General features: G+C 39.8%; 1 protein-coding gene across 1 annotated transcript in view; it reads right to left on the reverse strand.

The window, feature by feature from the left end:
* Nucleotides 1-4135: 4135 nt before the first annotated feature.
* Nucleotides 4136-26495, reverse strand: part of LOC131227955 (DNA gyrase subunit A, chloroplastic/mitochondrial) — a 43000-nt gene continuing 20640 nt past the window's right edge. Inside the window, exons 14-27 of the mRNA XM_058223772.1 lie at nucleotides 25603-25689; nucleotides 25407-25500; nucleotides 19184-19254; nucleotides 19011-19100; nucleotides 17126-17251; nucleotides 16817-16974; nucleotides 11935-12016; nucleotides 11657-11821; nucleotides 11454-11555; nucleotides 10731-10867; nucleotides 9356-9473; nucleotides 9021-9075; nucleotides 8821-8920; nucleotides 4136-4655 (exon numbers count right to left, since the gene is read on the reverse strand). Of these exons, the coding sequence (XP_058079755.1) occupies nucleotides 4556-4655; nucleotides 8821-8920; nucleotides 9021-9075; nucleotides 9356-9473; nucleotides 10731-10867; nucleotides 11454-11555; nucleotides 11657-11821; nucleotides 11935-12016; nucleotides 16817-16974; nucleotides 17126-17251; nucleotides 19011-19100; nucleotides 19184-19254; nucleotides 25407-25500; nucleotides 25603-25689 (1485 nt within the window). The 3' untranslated portion in view covers nucleotides 4136-4555. The remainder of the gene's footprint in view (nucleotides 4656-8820; nucleotides 8921-9020; nucleotides 9076-9355; nucleotides 9474-10730; nucleotides 10868-11453; nucleotides 11556-11656; nucleotides 11822-11934; nucleotides 12017-16816; nucleotides 16975-17125; nucleotides 17252-19010; nucleotides 19101-19183; nucleotides 19255-25406; nucleotides 25501-25602; nucleotides 25690-26495) is intronic.

Consider the following 26495-nt stretch of genomic DNA (forward strand, 5'->3'; position numbering starts at 1 on the left):
AAAAGCTATCTCCACCTTCTGAAGAGGGAGAGGTGAATGAGTACGTATACGAAGATTTATGTAGCAGCTCGGGCTCAGATGAATCTCCTTGACAGTAGTTAGTAGTGTATGACTGTATTCAGTTTGTATGAAATGTTTTATTTTATGCTTTGTCAAATGCATGTAAATATAGTAAAATTATAATATATCCTCTCTCTTATGAACTTGTAAATTATAATGGGACGCGGATTACCTACCAAAGCCCTTCCCATAAACTTGCCATAAGGTTCGAAATTGGCCCGAACTCGAAGGTTTGAAACTGGCCTGAACTCGACCCGAACTCGCCCGATTGCTGCCGGGCTGGGTTCGGGCTGGAGATGTTGGCCCGGTGACCAGGCCGCAGCCCATCCATTGTGTGTGTCCCACTTGGATGAGGGGTCAGACCAAGTTTCAGCCACATCCAAAACTCAGGTGGGGCCCACCAAGTGCTTTTATATGTTTTAGGTTTGTCTTCACATGGTTTTAGATGGTATGGCCAACCTAAGTTCTGTATACAGCTGATTTTTGGGATATCTCATAATACAAAGGCGACCCATTAAATGCACGGTGTTGATGTTCGACACACAACACAGTGGGGCCACACAGCTCGACCTCATGAAAAGTTCCCAGGAGGTGACATAATTATATAAGGGATAATTTTACTAATTTCTCTTTGATGGAAAAATATGAATATTAAATTGACGTGAGAAGATATTTTTTAAATGAAATTAAGAGTATTTTAATATTTATAAACTGTGGTTGCATCGTACATACGGTTAAGATTTTATATGTAAAAAGCTAACAACCGACTTAGATTTTAATTACAAAAAGCATGCAATGTGCAGTCTGCACAATATCAGTGGGACGACTTGGCATGCACTCAGCCATGGGGGTGGGACCCTACCTCAATGTATGCAATGTGTATCCATACTGTCCATCCGTTTTGCCAGCTTATTTTAGGGCATAGACCCAAAAATAAAGCAGATGCAAATCTCAGATGGACCGACACCACATGAAACAGTGGTCATTGAACACCCACCATTAAAAACTTCCTAGTGTCTACCATAATGTTTATTTTCCATCTGACCTGCTGATAAGTTCACACAGACCTGCATGAAGGGACAACACAAATACCAGATTCATCCAAAACTTTTGTGGCCAACAAATAGTTTTTAATAGTCAATAACCAATGTTCCTATAATGTGGTCGACCTGAGATTTGTAGCTGTTTTTTTTTTTGGTCCATGCCCTAAAATAAGCTGGAAAAATGGATAGACGGTGTGGATATACATTGCGTACATCAAGGTAGCCCCCACAATCAAGGTCCCACCCACATTGCAAGTTTCAAGGACGCAGCCAAGTCGCGTCCCTCTCTGCGCATCCTGCATCCCTTTCCTCCAAATCCTCCCTCTCCACATGCATTCCACACGCCATGCCCCTAGCTTATATATAATAGGAGTAACGATGAACTATTTTACTCTCACAATTAGTTATCTTGACAATTAAAATTTTAAAAATAAAAGAAGATTTGATCGGGCTCTTCAATCGTAGGTATTGTCATCATTTGCCTTTTTTATACTACTACGTCGTAGCTTTTTTCTAGTGTACATGACACAAATTCCTAGAAAGCCCATCTAATATGTTTCGGAATACATGGATTGAAAATCCTCTGGATTTGAAGTACCCTAAGTTTCGAATTCTTTGAGATTTGGAATCCCAACAATACAAAAATAAATATGAGTTTAAATTATGTATTATATTTATAGGAGTTTGAATTAAATTACTAAATCAACTTTAATATTCCAAATTAGTGTACATATGTGATGTTTAACATAATTATTGTAATAAATCCATTGAAATATATACTTCGGCAAAAAATTTGATGACATTCCAAGCCTCATATGGTCCACAAGCATAGGCTTACAACCAAGCGACAGTTGATTTACATGACTAATGTTTAGATTGCTTAGATAATTCTATCGATGTAATTTCAGTCATGCAATTTGATTGTTTTGGAATATCATCAACTAGCCACGTGTACAGTAGATTGGTAAATCTATTAGCCTAGTGACACATGTGACTCTCCATCCTTTAAAAATGAGCAAATAGAAGGAGAGGATAAGTACTCCGAGCAAGAGGGAGGGATTGCAAAACTCACGAGAATATAGGATTCATTCATAATACCCTCTGTTTCACCCTGCCAAATGACTGATGGATTCATAATACCCTCAGATCCCCCAAAATCCACGGTGCCAAATTACTCATAAAGCTTCAATGCCCCACAAACATAATTTTATATAAAAAAAACTATAAAAAAAAAATTTAAAAATTTAAAAAAAATAAATAAATAAAGAAGAAGAAGAAAGAAGTGAGGATGGATCACTCATGCCGTTTTTTGCCTGAGCATCCTATATCCTCTATCCGTAAAAATAAAAATAAAAAAGAAGAAGAAGAAGAATAAAGATGTGAGGATGGAACACTCATGCCGTTTTTTGCCTGAGCATCCTATATCCTCTATCTGTAGCTCCACCCTTTGCCTACAATCTCTCATTTCTCTTCCAACACCCACCCACTTTCAACTGTATATGTAGGTTTTCAATTCTAACTGGTACCCATGGTTCATTAATCCGGACCAACCATAAATCTTGGGTCCCACCATCGATGGTCTGCCCAAAACTCTCCTTGATAACAAAATCTTGAACTTTCCAATTTGTGGTCCGCAGGGAGTTGAGATGAGAATTACAACTGTTTCAACAGAAAAATGTCCAGAGCTTAGTCCCTGGGATATCCCAATCTGGGAAATTCAGTGTCCATATACTAGTAGGCAACAGGCCAATGGTCTGGATTACCTTCTTATCTGGCCCCGCCAAACGTGAAGTGGATTCGTTCTCTTCGAGTTGCGGAGCGGATCCCACATCCGAATGGACCGAAAGGACTTCTATCATAATTAATCCAGTAGTTCCATTGCTACAAAGAAAGATCGGTTATTCTGGTACTCTGGTTCAGTGTGATAGTTGATACACGGGCACTGAAAACTTGTACATGGGGATACAATTAACTCGAATCAATCCGTCCAAATTGCATATTTCTACCTACTTGGTTTTCCAATTGGGAGATCAGTGGACATTTTGCAGACTTACAAGTGGGGAAAAAAGAAATCAACGGTCCCAACTCAACAAGAAAATGTCAATAAGTTGGCGTTTACATTCGCCCGGTCGATCTGATTTCGAGGTAATGACATATTCATGGTACATCCCTCAATTTACACGGTTTAATTTGACTTGAGGTATGCCACATGGACCATTTATGAGTGCCTGCATATCAACCATCACCTTCTGTCAGAGTATCAAATAACTCCCACAGAGAAATAAAAGGGAGAGAGATACCCAATAAAGGAAACTGCGTAAACATCAAAATGATAAGAGTCTTTTGACCGTCCAATCAGACAAAAAAGAAAATTCAATTTTGGTTCTTTTGACCTTTGAACGTTTGAAGTAGAGATTTTGACACCCTTGACCATCTAGATGCCATTCAAAAACTCATCCACAGGACCAAGGACCCACCATGGAAATCAACCTCTTGCATCTCATCTACAGCCCCAAGGACCCACCAAGGAATACCAATCTCTTTGCAGACCCGTCATAAAGACCATGAGAGATTCCATGGCGGGCCCCACAGAAGGATCCAGCTTCCTGAGAAACCCTCTTCCACTTAGAAACAAGTTAAGAGAATATAAAACACCAGTTTAAAGGTGTAATTGGTACTTACTAAATCTTATACACATCTTCTCTGGCGCACCACATAGATGCATTTCTGAATGCGTTCTCTTCCCTGGCAGACCACGAGGTGGCTCTTACCGGCCTCCATTGAGTTCAATCCATGAAAGCAAGAGAAAACATCCCCATGCAATATCTTGGTTGAGCACCATCATTTTGAACTCGACCAGAAATGTTTGGGGTAGCAGTGAGAAAACAACATCCAGACGGTCAGGTTCTCATTTTGGCCACGAAAATTGTAGTGGAGAGAGAATTCCAAGCACCTCATTTCCTGAAGTACTTCCAAATGCACCTATTTCTCAGTACAGATCCCAATCATATATCACTATGACCCAAAGAAGAAAACAGGGAAATCAGATTGGATTGGATTACAAATTCAGATAGCTGTACTGGCAGTACATCACAAAACAGCCATACACTGCAAGATGATGCTCTCTCTGAAGCCATGCAATGAAAAGAGACAGATTCCTCAGAACCGGAAGCTAAAAAAAAAACTATTTTTATAGATATTACGAGTCATGTCTTCATGAGCTAATAGGGCCCGTCTCCTTACCTTTTCTCTTTACAGACATCTATGACACCTATGAACGATTCAGATTCCTCCAACAAAAATGATCTTCCTTTCCTGCCAGGCGCTCCAAATCTGCCACGAGTCACAAGCATAGCCTTCAACTTCCCATGATGTGATGGAACTCTGATCATTTCATCTCGGAAACAAACTCCTCTCTTCGCTGGTCGACAGGTGTACAGTGTGGTTGCAGTTCAATCTTCTTCCATTCCAATTTCATCTTCTTCTGTTGCAGAGATCAAAGACGCAGATTGAATCTTTCCAGCATACTCCAATCTCATCAGAATAACTCCCCTAAATAGCATTTGTGAGCAGCAGTGTAAGTATTAGATTGTGAATGATAATCATCATACCCTTGTACCAGCTATTTTGTAGGCTAGCAACTTGGGCTCCCAAACCCAACTGACCCAACCCGAGTTCAGGTTGAACAAATTCAGGTCGGGTTAGGTTGGGTTGGGAATAGTCACATGTATTTGGGTTTGTTTGGGTTGGTTGAGGTCAGGTTGGGTTGGGTATAGAAGAATTTGGGTTGGGTTCAAGTTGAGCACCTTGGGTTGGAACCAGATTGGGTCTGATCAGATTGGGTTCCAAGTTGGGTCCTCTTGAAGTCGAGCCGGGTTCAGGTTGACCCTCAACCCCACCCGCCTGAGTTGCACCCCAATGTATGGAGTCAACAAAATTGCAGCCCATAGCCTTCAGGGAATGCACTTGCTTGATGAAGTTTTATTCACATGACAGCTCGGCAAAAGTTTGACAACTGGCTACCCACCTGACATCGACCATTCGCTTCCCGGGTTTACATATGCTACAAACAGGTGTGATTAAGGCTGTCAACCAGTAGGGTTCAGGACAGTACTGGTGTACCCTATCCGGACCCGACTCAGGGATATGGACATGGGTACCTTACATAAACTACCGGACACAAATCCAATTGGATTTGGTTTACCCCATCATGGTCTTATCGGGTCTAGATTAGAGCACGAATTAGAATCCAGAATGCAATTGGGATCCAGAATCAGGTCTGGGATCCAGTTTGGGTCCAGATCGAGATTAGAGTCCATGCTAGAAGCATGCATTCTGTATGGTTTCAAAATAATTGACATAATGAAATAAATCTCCAAGATTGTAACACTTTGATAGGAGTGCACGAGTGTACACACCCACGCACCCACACCTGCACATGTGCACACGCACACACAAAGAACCTCCATTTAACATGGAATATTGCTACACCGCGTGCACGCATGGGCACAAACGCAATGCACACATGCGCAAGCACGCACACATTTATGTATGTATGTATGTGCATGTATATGTATATGTATTTCCTTATCTCTCAATTTGCAAGTGACCATATCAGAGGGTTGGACCCACTCAAGAAGATTCCAGGAGCATCTCCATCCACGGTAAGGCTGATCAACTATTTGGATCACCGAATGAAGGACCCCACATGTATGGATCCTATGCGTTAAAAATGTAGAGTTTATTAACTACTTTAAACAGTCACCAGTTCAATGCAAAGCTGGTATCGCCAACTCACTCTTGAGAGGTATTTACAGTCTCCCAATCCTTTAACCATAACCCTTGCAAGAGGAATTATAAGATCCACAACTCGAGGATATCTATTATTTTGTGAGTGGGACCCAAGTTCCTCCAAGTAGGGCCCACTGTTAGGTGATCCAGTCCACTCATCTGATGGCCCTAATGGAACAAGAATAACAGAAATCTCTTCAATAGGATAATCACACTTCTTCAATTAAAGTCCTGCGCAATGTTTTAAATATCGACGATATCAGTTGATATATCCCAGGATATATCTTGTAACCCACCTGTGCGATACGAAACGCACAAGTAGTGGGATATATCCCACATTTTCAATCCATTGAGCATTTTCGAATTTTGATCTTTTTTTTCTTTTTTTTCTGTAAATCATGTCAAGTCATTGTCAAATTGTTACAAATCCATGATTTTTCATGTTTTGCGTGAAAAATCATGGATTAGGAGCTTCGATTTTGAGATTTGGAGGAGATAGGCCGAGTTGCGAAAAATTGAAAAAAAAAAAATCAAAATTTCCCAATTTCTCACAAATCAGTTGCAATATTTGTGTCCAAACATAAAATCAAACATGCATATAACCTAATCTAGTAATTCTTCTTTTGCTTTTGAATGTATTGCTTGTGTTTTCACACATCTTCTTACATTTATAAATTATATGAATAAACTTTGAATATATTTGCATTGATTCAGTTACACAGCACATAAATTAGGACTCCACTCCATACAAAGAAAACCTATTATGTGCACTTGTTTCTTGTAATGATTTGATTTATAAGGGTGTATTGATGTCTTTTTTAACAATCATTGAAGTTTCATTGAAAAATTGGACTAATTTCCCAATGTTTCCAACAGCAGCGATACATTATGCAATACAACCGATATATCCCATGCGATAACCGATACGTTTCCGTATCCCAAGGGTGAGATACGTAACGCGAGACCGATATTTCGAACACTAGTCCTGGGAGTAGATGGTTCATACAAGGACACAACACTGGTCCTTCAACAAAAAAGGGCCAAAGATTGGATGCATGGGATCTTCCAGTCTGGTTATTTTGGGACATGGTCAACCACGATGCGTCTCCTTATTCCACAGTCTAGATCACCGAAATGGACACGCCACTCGTAAGGAATTCAAGGCCTAAGGATACCTCAGGGCGACGGTCATACAATACCTCAGAGAAAAAGAATATATATATATATATATATATATATGTGTGTGGCATGTAGCCAAGCCATTTCCTATATTATATAATCACCTATACTATCATCAAGCTGGGACAGACCAGACACAAGCACACCTACGACTATGAACAGTTTCAACCTGGTTAGCCATTGATTACAAAGGAAAAATGATCAACCTGCAGGTGATATTCTAAAAACTATCAAGAAAAGGTTAGGAAGCTGTGAGGGGGCTGATTGGGGAGTGGGAACGAAAAAGCACTTCTTTTCAAAAGTTAGAACAAAAGCACCCAGAAAGTACCAAAATACAATGCTATCAAATAAATTGAAAAAAAAAAAAAAAAAAAATCTACTAAACATGTTTGCTGAGCTCACTCACCCGTAGAAGGCAGCCGTCTACTCACCAGCACATGTGCCAGTGTGACACTTGGGTGCAAGAACAAGCTGTCATGAGGTGGGTCCAGTTTCGCAGTTGCCCTGGCCCAAAATCAGCCTGGTATGCTAATCAGGTGCGCCACAATGTAAGAAACAGATGGACTGCTAGGAAAATGTCACCAAGTTATTCAGCTATCCAATGGTTTCATATATTGCAGCCACCTGATAAACAGACTGGCCTGATTTTAGCACTGAAGCATCTACATGCTTGCACCCACTGGTTGACAGGTTAGCATACTGATGCGGACACAGGTGCATTCAAGGTGTACCAACGAAGAAAGCGCCAACCACAAGTGCCGTCCTTGTGGATAAGCGACTATTGAGGAGCTGAAGACCTTTCACATGTGATTGGACATATAGAAGACCCCACTCAGGGAAGACACATGTGAAGGAATATTGGAGAAAGAAGACCGAGCACCCAATTTTTTTGTACTTATGTTATTTGCGCTTTTTGACTTAGTTAGGGGTCTTTTAGTAATTTTATGTCTTTATTTGCTTATTCTAGGGGTATTTTAGTAATTTTATGTCTTTATTTGCTTATTCTAGTGGGCTAAAGCCTTAAACTCGAATTTTAACTATTGATTAATGAAAAGCAAACCCTTTGGTTGCCTCCTTCCTCTCTTCTCTTCCCTTGATCTTCTTCTTCTAATTTCTTCTTGTGCCCCTCCAACTTCTTTAAAGTAATAATTTTCTTCCTTCTATTTTCCAGTTTTGGCTAATCCTTCTTCGATCAAAATCTTGAGAACCGATCTAAACCCTAAACCCCCAAATTCTCAAATCCCTAATCCGAGAAACTTCTTGGTTCTTTGGACTAGTGATCTTCATTGATCGATTGGGTGTGACCATGCAAGATCGGGAAGTCTCATCCCTCGCCGGATCCAACCTAAGTAATAATTGAATTCCATAATCCATGGTTGTAGTGATGGCCCGCTCCATTGCATGTTTCCTTTATGATTTTCTCAGTTATGATGATTACTGTTAGAATTTTAGATCATTTATTCCTTTTATTTCCGCTGTTTAATTATGTCCATGAGCATGCATCATAATTAGGGTTGTCTTACCACCCACATTCCATGTAAGCACATGTGGTGGAATGTAGAAGGACAGATTTGTACATGAAACTTGAAATATTTCTTTGGATCAGTCGTTTCCAGAAACTTGAAATATTAGGTTTTGTTGGGTACTCAAGCCACAGGCTAATGATTCTTTCATTCTCAGCAACGCCAAGATGACAATGACAATGACAATGACAATGACAATGATGATGATTAAATAGTAACATTACCTTGCACGACGTGACTGAATAGAAATATCCCGAACCTTGATTCTGTTGATAGTTCCACTTTGGCTTACTAAAACTAGTTGTTCATCACTTTCACCATCTTCTGTAAAATTAAATGAAGTACATAAACTAGTAACAATTGCAAATGCATCTTGCAACAGGCTTGCCACCAAAAGATCTTTATTATGAAGCAACAAAAGTACCTGCCAATGTAAAGCCAACGACAAAAACTGCTGCTAGACGGACATCTGGTGGAAGCTACAATAACAACAAAACAGCAACAGCATAGGTTACAGACTATGCATGTCGTTACATGTTGCATACAGGCTGTATTCATAGCACCAGCAAAAGCGGCAGTTTAATTCAGGCCTGGATGGGCCCATTCAAAATTTGATTTTGCACAGGCCAACCTGTCAACCTAATCAAATTTTGATTTTTCTTGGCATGAACCTGTATCATTTTCAGCCCTAGGCACCAATGCATCCAGTACCATGTATGCAACTGAAAATGGCAGTACAATTCTAGATGTCCATTTTACCTTGTAACCTTTTAAACCCACTCTATTCAAAGGTGACCTGCGGAAGCTGCTCAGAGGCACACGCTTCCCATGACCACTTTCAGAAACAAAGAGCAGCCATGGTGGACTCCCAGGACTCCTACAAAGAATTTAATAATTTATAGATCAAATGAATATGGGCAGGTTAACCAGGAGAACAAATAAACAACAGAAAACTCAACGTACACTAGAAAATAGACATGAAACAAAAAATAAGACGGAAATTTTTTTTTAAATGAATATATTTGGCTGTGAGAAAAGGGGCCAATGATGATAACTGAATTGAAGACATGATGGGGGCAGGCTTCCTTTCTTTTTTTTTCTTTGATCGTTAGGCCTTTCCTTTTTTATTGCATGAACCATTTAACTAAATGAACAAAAATGTTGCATATGCACACAACAGAAGCAAAGAAATGACTGCAAAGTCACCAAATTCTTCGAGAAAATAATCCAAGTCTTTGGAGTATGATATGAAACAAAGTTGGCTGAATCAGCGAATCGACCAGTGACTAACCTAAGTCAACTCTATTTGTACGCCACACGGAGAAAAAAAAAAAAAAGTGTAGACCCAGTGAGTCCACAAAATCAACGTTACTCTGGTGACTTTTTCCAAGTTTCTTCATGAAACGGCTAGTCAGCCCAGTCAAAAGAAACAATCCCAGTCATGTTGCATTCTGCCATTTCGCTCTTAGTGCTCAGTAAGCGGTCTTGCCAAACCCAATGCTCAACGGCCATTGTGTTAGGTTAAAAAAGGCACAAGAAAGCGAGGAAACATGTGTGGTATCAATATTATAACTATTAAATATATATGTCATGGTATACTATTTTAGGAAGATATACAAGCATATTTTAGCTAGTTTCTCTATTTATTTTTTTAATTATTTCTCTGTTTTCCAATTGGGAATTGAAACTTTAGTAACAACCATTGCTAGCTGGAGTAATCAAACAAGGAAAAATGAAAAAATATAGACTCCACAATTGAGCAGTGACAAACAAACCACTATGGACCTGACAAGTTTTTAGGCTACAATCATAGGTGCCCATTTGATGAACAACCCGGATATCGCGTCTTGGCATATATGGGGTGCTCTACTCTTTGCCACAAACTAAGATGCATATTTTAAACATGAATCATAAATTTTATAAGTAATTAGTAATTACCAATTCCGTGTTCTTGGTATTTATACGTATTTTTACTTAATAAGAAATTAACTTAATTAGGAAAACATGATTTTCTAAGTAACCATGTTGACCCATCTGAGTCAAATTTTATAGGCGCATCCAAGTGCAGAGTATGCCAACCTTGGTATGAAGATAATAAGAGATACCAAATAGCCAAAATGAGTGAAGAAATTACTGGCTCTCATGGCTTTCTGACACCCTCTGCAGGTCTTTCTGCATGGCTGCCGGTATTATGTCTATAGATGCCATCTTGTCCTCGCCCCTAAGTCTCATGGCAACTGAACCCCTTGTATTTCTTTTTAGTGCCCTAACCTGAAAGCAGGGTAATAAACAGAAACTGAATTAGAAAAAATGGTAAGCCCACCAATCTAATGGTAAGTACTTCTAGTGCTCCAATACCAATTCACAAATTTCCGAGAAATGGGTAGGGATCCCAAAAACCACCTATGAACAGATATCAATCAGCCTGTTACTCTGGAGAAGAGAGAGCAGGTACAAATGGAAGATAAGCTTCACATATTAAAACTGCGGTAAAAAAAACAGGGAATCGAACCCTTTTTTTTTCAAAGCACCCTCATTCCCTTCACTTAGATGATATCAAAGGAGACAAAAACATTATACCTCAGCTAAGGCCAACAAATGAATTTGCACAGTATGGATGGACAACAATATGGTTTTGCCTTCAACAATTTGCCAAAAATGCAGGACTTCTCCTTTTTCCCACATTATAACTTAAAGAGAACCCTGCATTCAAAGCTTCATTTATCCTTTTGTAAGCATTACCAAATTTCTCCTTTTTCCCACATTACAACTTAAAGCATTACCACGTTCACAAACAGATCATCACGATGTCAGTTCTATAGTATAAGGTACCAGTACGAGCAATAAAAGGACTCACAGTACTACAAGAACTTAGAATAACCATCCCGCTCTGGGAAGCCATTGCAATAAGGTCATCATTTATGCAGCACCGGACCCATTTTAATTCATCACCAGGAACCTGCCAACTTAAAAGATGAGAACCTTGCAAAAATGAGATTTGTAGGCACCTGAGGACAGAAAGGTGTGAAATAATAGACAAAGCAATGGAACAGGACAAACCAGCTGGATCGCAATAATTCCTGTTGATCTGATCGCAGAGAAAAAGTTCAAAGAAACTTTCTTGATGTACCCATTTACAGTCAGCATAATTAGATATTGATCTCCAGCAAATTCACTAACAGGAATAACGGAAGTTATCCTCTCCCCATCAGATAGAGATAATATCTGGCTCCCATGCCAAAAGGAAATGGAAAGAAAAGAAAAGAAAAGGGTTGGTATTAAATCACAAAATCACAGGCATTCCAGGTCAATATAAATGCATTCAAAATCTGAGTTACCTGGACAAGAGGAGTACCAGCGGCAGTCCGACTGCATTCCGGTATTCTATAAGCACGAGCTGAGTATACAATTCCCTTATCGCTGCAATTGAATTTTAATGGTCTATTAATTCATTCTCGATGTCCAACAAGTTCAGTCTCTGTTGCAGCACAAATTTAGTATTTAAGAAAAATATGCAAATTCGAATAAATTCATGTAGTCAATCAGAATCCTCAGTCAACAAGTCTTGCAGGACAAATTCAGTACTCAATTACACACTTTCCCTCCCGCCCTCCCTCCATCTCTAAGAAATATAGACAACTAGATTCCAAGAAATGTAGCTTGGTTTGGCTCAAGTTTCTTTCGAGTGAAATCATGAATCCTTCACTGTGTCAAGTTTCTTCACAAACCCACTGATAGTCACAGAAAGCTCTCAGTCAATACTCAATGGATGGCTTTGACAGGACAGTGTTAATGTGTTCCAGGAGGCTTCATTGGGTTCAAAGACTCTCTGCACGCAGAGGCAGCCCCCTGCGGCAAGCTGTCAAGACAATCACTACTTAATTTTATCCCAGCGATTGTGGAAACAGATGCTAGGAATGCTGTCAACTGTGCTAAGTCTGCTTTCTGTCTATGGAGGATAGCAGATCTGGTGGATGAAGCTAGAGATATATGTAGAGACTGTTAAGGCTGTGGAAGCCTTTCACCAGGAGACGTATTGAGACATTTCCTGATGAGAGACATCTCTTTCCCTACCGCTTGCGTATGTATGTGTACAATGAAGCCTAATTTCCATAGGCCTTTGCCATGTGCTCCCTCTCTTGTGGGTGTCGTCTATGTAAGGGAACATTGGTAAAGAGAGGGTGTATCCTGTGGGGATTTCTAGGTGGATATTCCTTGTATAGTGGAAGAGTGGGAGAGAGAGGTAAGCCTTCTATTTCTGATCTCTTGTTTTAAGTGAAGAAGAAAGCTCCGCGTTGCTATAAATCTTTGTTCCTTTGTCTCTTGTTCACTTTGGCCCTTGTTTTTTTTTTTTTTTTTGGGGGGGGGGGGGGGGTTGCATCAATCATGTGCAAGTGTTTATCCAAGACAAGGATTCAATCACTTACCGACTCCTCAGGATTTGGTAACTTCAACTCCATTAACAACCACTTATGAATCGTTTTTCGGGGGGGTGGCTGCATCCATCATGTGCAAGTGTTTTTCCACAACGATTAGTATCAGAGCCAAAGGTTGAAAAGCCTTTTAGCATAAGATCAATGTTAGCGTTTGAGTTACAAGTGTTTCAGATAGTTGGTTCGAGTTCTACGGTTCTACCAAATTCGAGGTGTCGAAGTTCAATGAATCTAATTATTGGTGAAGGAAGGTTGTACAATTGTAATAGAAAATAATAATAAGCTCATAGAGATGAAAGAAAAAGTATTTGAGGGGGAAAAAATCAATTAGATGTGGCAGATCTTCTTCTTACACTAGATGATTTAGTTTTGTTTAACATGTCCAATCACACTATAGTCAAAGGTTTGTAGGGCTAATTGTGAAACCTATATAAAAGAAAATCAATGTCAAATAAGATTTATGGGCCAAATTTGATCAAACCTAGATAAGATAATTTGGAGTTTGCATCGTTGTCCATAGATGAGGCTGATTCGTTCGAAAGGTCAATATTGGAGGAAGAGGTTAAGTTAGCTATCAAGGATCTTGGGCGAGATAAAGCTCCATGTCTTGATAGTTTTCCTTTAGCTTTCTTTTAAGTTGTTTGGGACTTGTTGAAGGAAGATTTGTTGGGCTTTTTTAGTGTTGGTGAGAATAGCTAGCTGTCTTCGGATTTGGGTGCAACTTTTATAGCTCAAATCCCTAAGAAGGAACGTGCAGATTGCATTAAAGACTTTTGTTTGATTAGTCTCATTGGTGCACCATACGAGATCTTTGTAAAATTCCTTGCCACTAGATATAGGGCCATCTTGGGTTGTTTAATCTCTAGAGCGCAAGGAGCTTTCGTGGAAAGGAGGCAAATTTTGGATAGTTCTTTGATGGGCAATGAAATTATCGACTCTTGCCATAGGGAGGGGAAAAGTGGAGTGGCGGGCAAGTTAGATTTGGAGAAAGGTTATGATCATGTGGATTGGGCCTTTCGTTAGGTCGAATGGGTTGTGGGATCAAACGGAGAAGTTGGATCTAGGAATGTGTGGGCTCGGCCAAATTTTCAATCCTAGTCAACAAGTCTCCTTAAGGCTTAAGTCAACTAAGGGTCTGAAGCAAGGAGCCCCGCTATCTCCGTTTTTTTTTTTGTGGCGGAAGCCCCAAGTAGGATGTTATCGGGAAGGGTTAGCGAAGGTTTGTTTTGTGAGTTGAAGGTGGATAAAGGGGACTTCCAAGTGTCACATTTTCAATTTGTGGATGATACAATTTTATTTTGTGACGCGGATGCTAACCCAGGTTGACAATCTTCGGAAAGCCATCTTTGCTTTGAAACAGTGTCCGGTCTCAAACTCGGGGTGGTGGACTCAAGATTCGTCCTTTTATAGAGCCTCTCTCTGTTGGAAAGCTATAGCAAGGATGCCAAGAAAGGTCCTTCATCATGTTGGGTCTACTCTTGGAAGTGGTGAAAGGATCCATTTTGGTGAAGACATGTGGCTTGGAGACTTATCTTGAGGTCAGAGTTTCTGAATGTAGCAATGCCATGCCCAACCCAAAACATTTCAATGGCTTCATGTTTCTCAGACCATGCTCAAGGTGGTGTATGGCTGCCTCCTTGTCAAAGGAATGTGTCAGAGGAAGAAGAGGAGTCGATGGTCCTTTTGCAGCTTCATGGTATTTGTTCAGACCGGGGCAAAAGATAGGCCCCGCTAGCTGCTTGATAAGGCAGGTGAATTTTCTGTTCGGTCTCTTCTCGGTTCCTTCCATCATCCCGAAGTTGTATCGACGTCCAACCATGCATGTTTCATGTGGAAGTACAGAGCTCCTCCAAAAGTGGCAACTTTTACATGGCTCCTTGGAAGCAGTGTTCGAATTATCTTCGATATTATCGAAATATCTCCGATATTATCTTTATCTCCAGCTCAGCGATACCGATAACACTGGTAGCGATACCGATAACGCTGGTGGTATCGAAAATTCCGGTTATTAGCAATGTATCGCTAAGTATCACCAACGTATCAATATAGCTAATGTAATCGCCAATATTTTCAATTATGCAAATTCTCGGTGTCACTTTGCCAATGCATCAATATCACTAATGTATCACCAATATTTTTTACTATGTAAGTTCTATGTAATGCTTGTATCATAAATGTATTGAGGATATTTCAATAATATAGCCAACATATTGATATCATCAAATTTTTGTTTATTAGAAAAAAATTATTTCAATTTTTTTCATGGGCACATGGTTTTACGTAGTGTTCAATTTGTCATTGATAATATCTTGATATTATCGATATCGCAACATAAGCGATATTGATACCACAATCTTTCATTTCCCTTACAATTGTTGATGATTTCTTGGTGAAATATCATGTGTTGTTGATATTTTGCAATATTGACGAATGTTTGGATGGAATGTTGAATGGTTAAATAAGCCAGATGGGATGGTTGGACTAATTCCTTACAACAACGCATGCTTTTAAGGCCCCATTAAATGGAAACTTGTTATATATACATTCTTTTTACTTTAAAAAAAAAATTTTAATTAAATTAATATGCAAATATGTACATTTTAACATCTCCTAAAGTTTTGCTAAAAATTCTATCGTTTTTCCCATGTTTCCCCGCATTTTCGGTTATCAACGATATTATTGGCGATATCGATATTGTTTCCGTATCTCTAACCAGCAAAACCTGTAGCGATACCGACACTTCGAACACTGCTTGGAAGAAAGAGGATCCTTATGGTGGATAACTTACGGAAGAGGGGCATGGTGCTACCCAATGTGTGCAGCATGTTTCTGGAGGATGAGGAAACCATGGATCATCTCTTCATTCATTGCAGGTTCACAAAGGAGGTATGCTCGAAAATCGAATATTAATTTCAATGAGATCTTCTCTTCAGTTGTTTGTTTGACTATCAATCGTTTAAGTATAGCAACAATACTTAACTTGGAGCTTGAGCAATTTAATGTAAAAACTGACTTTTTACATGAGAATCTTAATGAAGAAATTTATATAACTCAACCCGAAGGTTTTATCGAAGAAAACAAGAAGAATCTCGTTTGTCAACTAAACAGATTGCTTTACTATTTAAAGCATGCGCTAAGGTGATGGTACAAGCGATTTGATTCCTTCATTATGAGCTTGGGATTTTAAAAATGTGAAGTAGATCATTGCACCTATATTCGTAACTATGGTAATGGTGGCTTTTTTATCTTGTTTTTGTACGCGGAGGACATGCGTTGCAAGTACTAGTAGAGATACTATTCTAGCATTAAAATCTCATTTGTTAGGAAATTTGATATGAAAGATGTGATTGTTGTTAATCATATACTTGGGATTGTCGTACTTACAGATGGGAAGAACAGGAAGTTTGAATAACTCAGATGGATTGTATTGAAAGGGTTCATTGCCGCTTCAATATATAGAATTCTAATCAAGTCGCTACACCATTTCCGATTAGTTGCAAGCTGTCTTCAAATTAGTGTCCTAGCACAGAAGCGAAGGACGCACATATGTCCCAACTCCCAAGTATCATATTCATTAGCAGTAGGGAGTATTATGTTTGCCATGGTGCAAACTAGACTAGACATTTCTCAAGCAACGGTCAATAAATACATGGCCAACCCAGGTAAAGGCTTGACATAATTTGAACAAAAGTATACGGTACTAATCCAAAAGGGGGGAAATAAAATGAGTGTGGCATGCAAACAAAAGAACATTTTACTTGAATATTAGTGGAATTTCAAGATTTACCTGAAATAAAGGACATGATCATGGGCCTGACAGACAATGAAGTCAGACATAGTGTCATTTACTCGCATTTTCCCAACAGATCTGCCAATTGTCCCACGATTTTGTAGATTAATGGTGTTGGGCTTCATCCTCTTAACATAGCCTTTTTCACTAAGGGCCTGTAAATTACAGACGTATTATTAATTTTCTAGATTAGTCAATGCACATAGTTGCAAAGTCTCTAGTTTTATTGGTTGAAAGCTCGATAAAGAGGCATTCTGAAAAAAATACAAAAGACAGACTTCAATAAGAAGAGATGAAGTTATATACCAGAAGAATTTCTTCATTTGGGATAATATCAATGTCTTCTAGCTGACTCCCATCTCCATCCTCCAACATCGAACGTCTTGGAGTTCTAAATTTGTTCTTTAGTTCGATTGATTCTTGTTCTATTAACTAAAAATAAAATAACAAGAACAATATAAGAACTAACGTATAGACTGTATTAAAAGGAAAAGAGAAGAACATTGACGTTAAGAAACAAAAGGAGTCTTACCAGTGTGTGGAATGGTAATTTATAATACTGATAAATTGTTGATGGAAGAGGGAAAAAAAATGAAAATGAAAATGAACATGTTGGATGAGAAATACTTCTAAACAAGAATCTGGCAATGATAGAAGTCTACACGATTGAATACAGCCAAACATTGTGGCGTCAAATAAATTATAGAAGACTAGCAGTAAAACATATATTTTATGAAGGGAAGGCATAGCAACCAATACATAAAAAGGTACAATAACAATCAAAATGGAGAAGTCAAAATTTTGCAAAATGCGCACATGTAACAACTACATACAATCTGCAGGAAAGTTGAGACAAGCATAAAAGTAGTAGCAAATGACGGATAAAAACCAAAAATAAAATGTTTGCAACTACATCGATTTTGTAAATCGACAAATCATGATGAGTCCTATTAAATACCAATGTTTGTGCCATGTTCTTGGAAGCTGCGGTGTCGATAGATCACCTCTTAATCCATTGCACCTAACTAGAAGTGTTTGGGATGTCTTCCTTGGTTCTTTCAACATTGCCTGGGCAATGTCGGACTTTGTTAATAGACGCCTCTTCGCTTGGCATGGCGTAGGGGTTAGGAAGGAAGGAAAGGCGATTTGGCAGCTAGTCTTTATGGCAGTGTTATGGGCAATTTGGAGGGAAAGGAATAACCATTGCTTTCTTAATAGTGTGGACCAGTTGAAGAGGTAGTTACGAGGGTTGAGTTGGATAAGGTGGGATGGGCATCGAGGTTAAAGTCCATGCACATGTGTAATATTTTCTCTCTCCACTGTAATTTTCGCAATCTTCGGCATCCTTAATTATCATTGCCTTTCAAAAGAAAATGAGTCCTATTAAATACTACTCAAATAAAAGATTAAAAAATAAATTACGATTATTTCCTAACATATGGGTCAACATGCATTCAACATGTATACGGGAGAACAGGTATGAACATAGCATTTTTCTTAGAAGGAGGAGTGTCCTTGTTATGTGGTATTTAACTAGTTTTTCCCTGGCACCATCTAAGGACTAGAAAATGAGTCAAACAAGTATCAACAACGAACACAACCGGGATTTAAGAACTCAAATTGAGATTTATGAGCTAAAATGGAAGAAAGTGATAGATGCATTGATGGTTTGTTACAAGTTTGTTCATTAGTTGACTAAGCTTCTTAGGAAAACATCTTGGGAATGTGATCTCTGATCAATATTTCAATGTAGATGATATCACTATACTGAACATTATATTGCATGGATTAAGAGATTGATGAATCAAGATGCAATTGCAAAGAACTTCAAAATGAAGGGTATGGAAGCCATGTGATTCTTCCTAGAAATAAAAGTTCATTAATCAGTGAGTTGCTGGTTGTACACGAAGCAAATTCCTGCCTATGCACACAATGATTGGTCAAAGGTCCCCTCTCAGGGGTAAATTGGGGATATGGTAATGTCAGGAGAGGGCCCCTATGGGGCCTTTGACTTGCCATCATACTTACACGAAGGAATTTCCTATGCACGCGAATAGGCATGGCATCATCAAAGCAAGAAGTTAACTTGTCCCAAATGCACTTTTAGTACCATAACAAAAAATAGTCACAGAGGTCTGCATATTTGCAAATGGAACTTCCCAAAAACAAACAAAAAAAGGGGGTAGATTACCTGTAATATGCTCCTTTTGCTTGACAAGAGTTCTGTTAACTTAGAAATTTGTTCCGTTAAAGACTTATCTTCATCAATGAACTTTTTCCTCTGCACGATAAGGTAAGAAGAACAGATTATACTAACAGAATTTATTATTGAAAACAAAAACTCTCCAGCAAGACAACACCCACCTCAAGGGAAGTCAGTTTTCTCAGGGTTATGTCCAATAAAGCTTCAGCTTGTCTCTCAGATAAACCATATTCTGCATTCGATAAAATCACTATTAATTAACCCCGTCTTTTTTAATTTTTTATCATTTTTTTAATGGAATGAGTGGACTTTTCTTAATAGAGAAAACAATGAACAAACAGCAATACGGCAGCTTTGCGATGCATTAGTGAGCAATAAGAGCCATATCCAGAATCTGACATCCCCTCACAAAAGACCCTTGATTATCTGAGATAACTTTAGACAACACACCCCTGAACTGTAAAGCAAGCGTTTTCGCAAGAATTTTGTAAGGACCCCCTAGCAGCCTTATCGGACGAAAATCTAACAATTGTTCTGCTCCTTCCAGCTTGGGAATAAGAGCAATAAATGAGGTCCCCACTTCCACTAACAACCTACTACGCTCGAAAAATTCTACGATGAAGTCCATAACATCTTTTTTCTAAAACATGCCAAAAAAATTTAAAGAGCGCTATGGGGAAACCATCCAAACCAAAGGCTTTATCGCCACCAAGTGAATCAATAGCCGCTTTCACTTCTTCTATAGAACACTGGACCTTGAGAGAGGCAGCTTCCTCTTATGAAAACCTCTTAAAAGGAAGAAAATCAAGAGGCGGTTTGTTCCACCTATCGCTAGAAAGAAGATTTTCGTAGGAGACAATGGCTTCACAAATCTTATCCCTAGCCATAATTCTCTCACCATGAACAACTCAAGAGCTTATACAGTTGCATATGGCTCAAGCACTTGCAATACTGTGGAAAAACTGAGTGTTTTTATCACCCACTTTTAACCGCACTGCTCTTGAACGTTGTCTCCACTTGATCTCTTTTTCCTTAGCTTGCGCAGCATACTTTACTTGCATCGCAGCCCTCCTCTCCCAATCTTCTTCCAACAAACTGCCAAATTCCTCCCTTAAATCTAATTCCTGAGTGACCGTAACCATTTCATCAAATTCCACCTCTCGAGCCACTAGAACCTATTTTTTCCATAACCTTAACTTTTCTTTCAACAACTAGAGTTCTATGCATAACCGAAACCCGCATAACCTTCTACCTCCAAAGAGGTCCACCATTCTGCTACCATCTCCTTAAAAACATCAATATTGACCCATGCCAATTCGAACCAAAAAGGATTTGGACGCCAATTGTCGAAGGGCACTTCCAACAAAATCAGGCGGTGGTCAGAAATGATCATAGGAAAACTATGCTAACACAGCAGCAGGTATTTCTCAATAGAATCCGGAAACACCAAAAATTTGTCCAATCTCGACAAGACAGCATTGTTTTTGGCCATTTGACCATATGAATTTAGCTCCCAAAAGCGGAAGATCTACTAGATCATGTATGCCCATCCACTCTGAGAATATTCTCATACTACTGTTAATCTGGCCACCTATCGACTTTTCATGCGCAAATCGGAAGACATTAAAATCCCCCTCATGCACCACGGAGAAGACCATTTCTGTCTGACCCTGTCCAATTCCAACCAAAAATCATTCCTCAACCAAAAATGCACTGGAAACTAGTAGCAACCTCTGAAAGCAAAACAAAAGCAAAAAAGGATCCCAGCAAACAATCATTCTTCTTCCAAACTTCTTCATTTCAAGCCAAAAGGACATGCCCAACAGCACCAATAGAATCAACAGAGATCCATCCCTTATTTTTAACCCCCCACAGAGAATCCATCATACCACTATCAATATCCTTCATCTTAGTCTCCTGGATTGAAAAAATATCCACCTTGGCCTTCCTGCACATCTTCATCACTTGAGCTCGCTTAACCTGCAACCCAACTCTCACATTTAAAGAAAGGAAAATCTTTGGATACTTACTCTACCCGGTCTTCCCCTCTTGCCCCCAGATACGTTGCTAGCCGAGTCGTAATTGATAGAGCACTCTAGAATCAAAAGCTCTCTCTAGCCCCTCGGAGATTTCTTAGGCATCACTACTTCCATACTTAGCTCACTCGGAGCAGCCTTAGATCTAACAAACTAAAAAAAAAAAAAATCCAACGTCCTCATCACGAACTCCATACGACATGCCAAGCAAGCCCCCTACCCTTTCGAGAACATCTTTAATCCATCAGATGTGTTCGTCAGAGATGTCTTCCCTCCCTGGCAGCAGAACAGTTTGTGGCACTGATAGCAAGGGCCTAGAGTGGCCCGAAACAACAGGGGAAGAATTGATAATACACAAAGGTGTAACAAACATCGCATCCGCTAACGTAGTCACCGTATCTTCCCCCTTGGCTATCTCGATATTATTTTCAACCTCATCAAGCTTATCTTCCTCAAAGTGATTCGCATCCACCCATGCTTCATTGAACGAATGGCTACTCTAACTAAAAGTCTCCATTACAAGGTTACCAACATCCACCAGAATAATCTGAAGGGGTTGAATTTCTTCCCGCAAGGCCCGAGCCATCTCGACATCGCTTCTCTGTATTCCTTGGAAAGTCACAGCTTGAAAATTGGGGGAATGACCAAAGTTTCGGACTAAAATGGAAATAAGGTCACCCATGCCATTAGTAATGAAATGTGCAAAAGAGGAATCAAATTCTGCACGTTTCACCTCTTGCACTCATGCTGGAGATAAAACAATCGCCTTCAAAAAGCCAGAGGCATCATCAACACGTGTCGAACCCTAGTTCGGCGAGGAAACCTTAGCATTGTAACATTTACATGTGTCGACAACATGAGGAATCGGGATCGATAGGGCTCTCTTAGAATGACATGCATTACTGAAGCTTGAACCAAGGCTACCAGGGGTCTTGTAGTTAATAGATATTGATTTAGGATCGGGCCCCAAACCTACGGTTAGGAAGTGGACTACACTCAAGCATACATCTGCGTAACACCCTACCCATTCCGAAGCAACAAGATTCATGCACTCCCCACCTACCACATCTCCTCATTTGGCAAAGGAAACGTCGTCTGTAGAGAAGGGAAATAACCGTGGAAGCACTCCACTGGTACACCTTCATCATAAGACCATCTACGGACATGGCTACCCATCACCCCCCGCCTCTCTCTGGCGGCCCAAATCTCCCCCCATCTTGTGTTACACTCCCCTTCCTTCTCCCTTTCTACCATGGCCAACAACTCATCGTCTCCTTCAATGATTCTGATTTCCGAGGGATCTGCAAGAGATCGTTTCTTCTTGATTTTGATCCCGATAACACCCATCTCTTCCCCTTTCTCCGTTGCCTCATCAAGGAGGATTGTCTCCCCAATGCACAATCCAATCGCCAAATACACCTCCAAGTACCACAACTCAACTGAACTCCCCAAACGGAAAACCAAACATCTTTCCTGTTGTAGGAGTGCTTTGCCCATCTTTTCAGAGCTATGACCGGTCTATCTTTGAAAAGCTCCCGCAAAGATCACATGATCCACATTCACCTCCAGCCTTAAATGAATCCAAATTTCCATCTCCGATATAGGTTTGATCAGAATCTCCTTCTTATTGAGATTGCAGGACTCGGATAGCCATCTTTCGACTAAAGAAAGCGAAGCTCCTGTCTGAGTTATCGCAACCACCGACCATTGCAAACAACTGAGGGCATTCTCCACTACCTCCGGCTTAACTTGAACAACCCTATTAGCTTCCATTCCTTCCATCCAAACCCACTTCTCTTCCCCTCTCTCAGAACCCCCCCCCCCCCCCCCCCCCCCCCCCCCTTGATTTTCCCCTGACACATCGTCCTTGTAGGAAACCGAGGTCTTCCCTTTCGCCTCCATTCTTTCCTTCTGTTCATATCTGCTCTAGACTCTGCCCTCCAAAGATACTGGAAAACCACCTCCCCCTTTCCCTTTGAGCTCCTCCTTCCCCCCTTCCTTATTTTTGACATCTAGTCCAAATCGGGCCACCTGAACCCTCAGTTTTCTTCCCCTGAAACTCTCCCCACGTAAAAGTTTGATTGCCTTTTCGACATCCTTATCACTCATCCACACGAAAGCGAATCTCTGACACTCCCCCATGAACCGATCCCGCGGCATAACCACTTCCATGACAATTCCAGCCTTGCCGAACACTATGGAGAAGTTAATCGAAAGCCAACCATCAGCAAACCCCATAAAATGGAGCATAGGGTATTCTGCGAGAGGCTTCTCGCCGATCTCCCCTACCAGTTTTTCCCTCTGAATTTCCATCCACTCCCCATCGTCTTTCCCTGCTTTCTGTTCTCCTTCACTGCTAGCTGCCCATCCACTTTGCCTGATTCATTACCACCCTACCCGGTTGAAGCCTGTGACTTACCTCCTCAGAGGGCTCCGCTAGCATCCTTTTTTCCGCCATTCACCTTTCCCCTGCATTTCTCCAAGCCTATTATGTCCCTTCCCTAATACACCATAAATTTAACAATTTTTAATCAAAGTTTTTCTGTGTTCATATTATCAAGTCTGTCCATCAAACCAGACAAATTTGAATTGCAAATCAGGTGAACAAAAAAAAATGAACTGAATAACTTCAATGGAAGGCTCTCAAATATGTCAGTCCACGTGTTGTGAAGGGACTGGCTGGATGTATGTCATGAAGGTAGAGGTTAATCTGAGCTCCGTCAGATATGGCATCCAACTTCAGCTGGAATGTGAAAGCTTAAGTTTGACGGAAGCTTGAGACGTAATCCTGGACGAGCTGAAATAGGAGGCATCATTAGAGATGATCACGGAAATATCAGAACAGCCAATCCCAATGAAGCTAAAGTCAGTGCACTTCTGCAGAGCATGAGGAAATTGAGGCGTCTCCAATCTCCTTCGGCCATTATTGATTAAATGGGCGAGCTCAGTTGGGATTTTCCTTGGTGCTTCTCTTGCTGGTTAGAGAAAATTAGAGAGATCTAAGGAGAATATCTCAGTATCCTTCTCTCTTTTGAAGAGTTGTCGAAGTACGAATTGCAAACTCAAACCCTCACGAGTCAAACAGTGAATCAGATAACTGTGGTCCATCTCACCGCTGTGTGACCTAATATAACATTTGATGTTATGTCAGTGAGCCAGTTCATACAAAAACCCTCATGTAAATGTACTATACTTATTTCTTTTTAAAAAGTGAATGTATTATACCAGATTCTTAGATGTATGAAGGGTTCCATCAGAAAAGTCAATTTCAGTACACTATCCTACAGATTCAGCAGGTTGTACAGGATATCTGAAGTCCACCACTGGCTAGACAGTCTATGCAGCAAGAAATTAAATCCCCAGCCAAGACATAACATCAGGCTATGGCATCTATATCCAATGAAACGGCTTACAGACAATGCCTGCTGTAACAAAAGCCACTAGGCTAATGTTGAAACAATTAAAGTGACATCCATAAAGCTTCAAATACTATCTTTCGCACGATATAACTGAAAACGTGAAGATCAACCACCATTTTGTTAGAGGGAATTAGATCATGGACTAATCAAGAAACTTCTTTTATCATGTGAAGTTAATAGTCTCGCAAAGGAGTTCCGCAAAGATAGATGTCAGTTGTTCAATTGCAAGATTAGAAATATGGTATGCATTTCGACTTGACAGCAACTGTTAGTACAGGAATTTTTTTATTTTGCTTATTTTGTACGCGAGATATGCATTCCACTTGAGAATAGGGTTAGTTTGGTTATGCAGATTATGTCTTGCAGCATATTCATCCAGGAACTCCACCAGCGGGAGTTTTGTGCTCTAATTGGCCCAAGTAAAGGAGGGTTGCATCAGGTTGGCAGCCAGCTTCCTTTGGCCACAACTTCTTCTCATTTACTGACAATTGGACATTTCAAGCTAGAGTGGAATGGCAGAACAGGATCCATGTAGCCAACCTCAATTGGTTGGGAGAAGGGTTAAATGATGATGATGATGCACATATGCATCAAAGGAAAAAGTGCAAAACATTGTACAATTTTCAATGATATGTGAATTTCACATGTGCAAGCTAATTTGGCAAATGTCAAAGCTCAAGGGCTCAAGTATCTAACCTATCCACATCTTTGCCTGAGAACTACCAGTAGAAAAACAAAACTAAATACATCTTACAAAGGCCAAATACAATTCAAAACCAGGTGAAAATCATAAAGAATCCTTCTTGAGGTCAATAAGTAGAGTTACTGCACAGACCGATTCATCATGCTAAGATGTGGTATGTGGATCTATGCAAAGAAGATTTTTAGACTATAACAAGATTTATAATTTTTTTTGAAAGGAAGTTTACCCTTCTTCAAAGCAGCTGAAGCCATTGCATTAGTTGAATTTTCTTTAATTAAACGAATTACACCGTCCAAATTGTCAAGCCCCACTATGAGACCCTGAACAAACAATCACATTAAAGTATACTCTTCAATCAAACATAATCACAATAATGTATCCTCTTAAATTAAACACTATCTTTTCTGTTATTTTTAACATACCTCTACAATGTGTTTCCTTTCTTGAGCTTGAGAAAGCTTGAATCTTGTGCGTCTTTCAATAACAGAGCATCTGAAGTCAAGGAAAGCCTGAAGCATAAACAAAAAGATGGCATTTTTTCATGTACAGTCAAAATAGATATATGTTAAGAAGAGAAAGCAACTGATACAACCAACAGGGAGCCGTAGACCTCAATAAAACAAAACCCAACTCGTCAATGGAGAGAGCGGCGACATGCTGCTGCCCCAAAATCCATACGGGCCCTAGAATTTCTCAGATTTTAAGATCTATCGTCTGTTTGATCTATCAGTTTCTTCTATTTATCAGTTCTACTTTCTCACTCTTTCTTGCTCCATGATAACTTTCTAGCCTTCCTCTGTTACCTGCTGTGGCTAGTACTTTCGATTCAACTGTATAAGGTGTCAAATTCTTCATCACCAATTTTATCCAACTTGCAGAAGAAAATACCATTTCTGCTTCAGTTTGCCTCACAATCAGTAAGCCTATTGAGAACAACAGTTGAAACAGGCTTTTCTAATTTGGAAGACCAAGGTTTTAAATCACGCTCCTAGATTTGGAGCCCAATTAGTTGGGATAAGGCTTACATGATTATTTCTAATTACCCATTAGCATTCAAAGTAAATGCAAGAAAGAAAATTAAGAGGAATATATGAGACTGAGCACCCTTTGAACAGGGTATTGCAAAACCCGTTCTGAAGTTTAGCCATGCCAACAAAAAGAGACAAAAAGAAGTTGAAATTGAAGGTGAAAACAAGGACACATTTTCTTTCTTTCGAAGATTAGGCTTTTTATTAAGGGCCTGTTTGGATAAGGGTAAACTAGGGGAAGCATCCAGTTTATGTCAACAAGACATTTGCATTTGCCTGGGAAGCAA

This window comes from Magnolia sinica, chromosome 15 (assembly GCF_029962835.1).
Source record: "Magnolia sinica isolate HGM2019 chromosome 15, MsV1, whole genome shotgun sequence".
Classification (NCBI taxonomy): domain Eukaryota; kingdom Viridiplantae; phylum Streptophyta; class Magnoliopsida; order Magnoliales; family Magnoliaceae; genus Magnolia; species Magnolia sinica.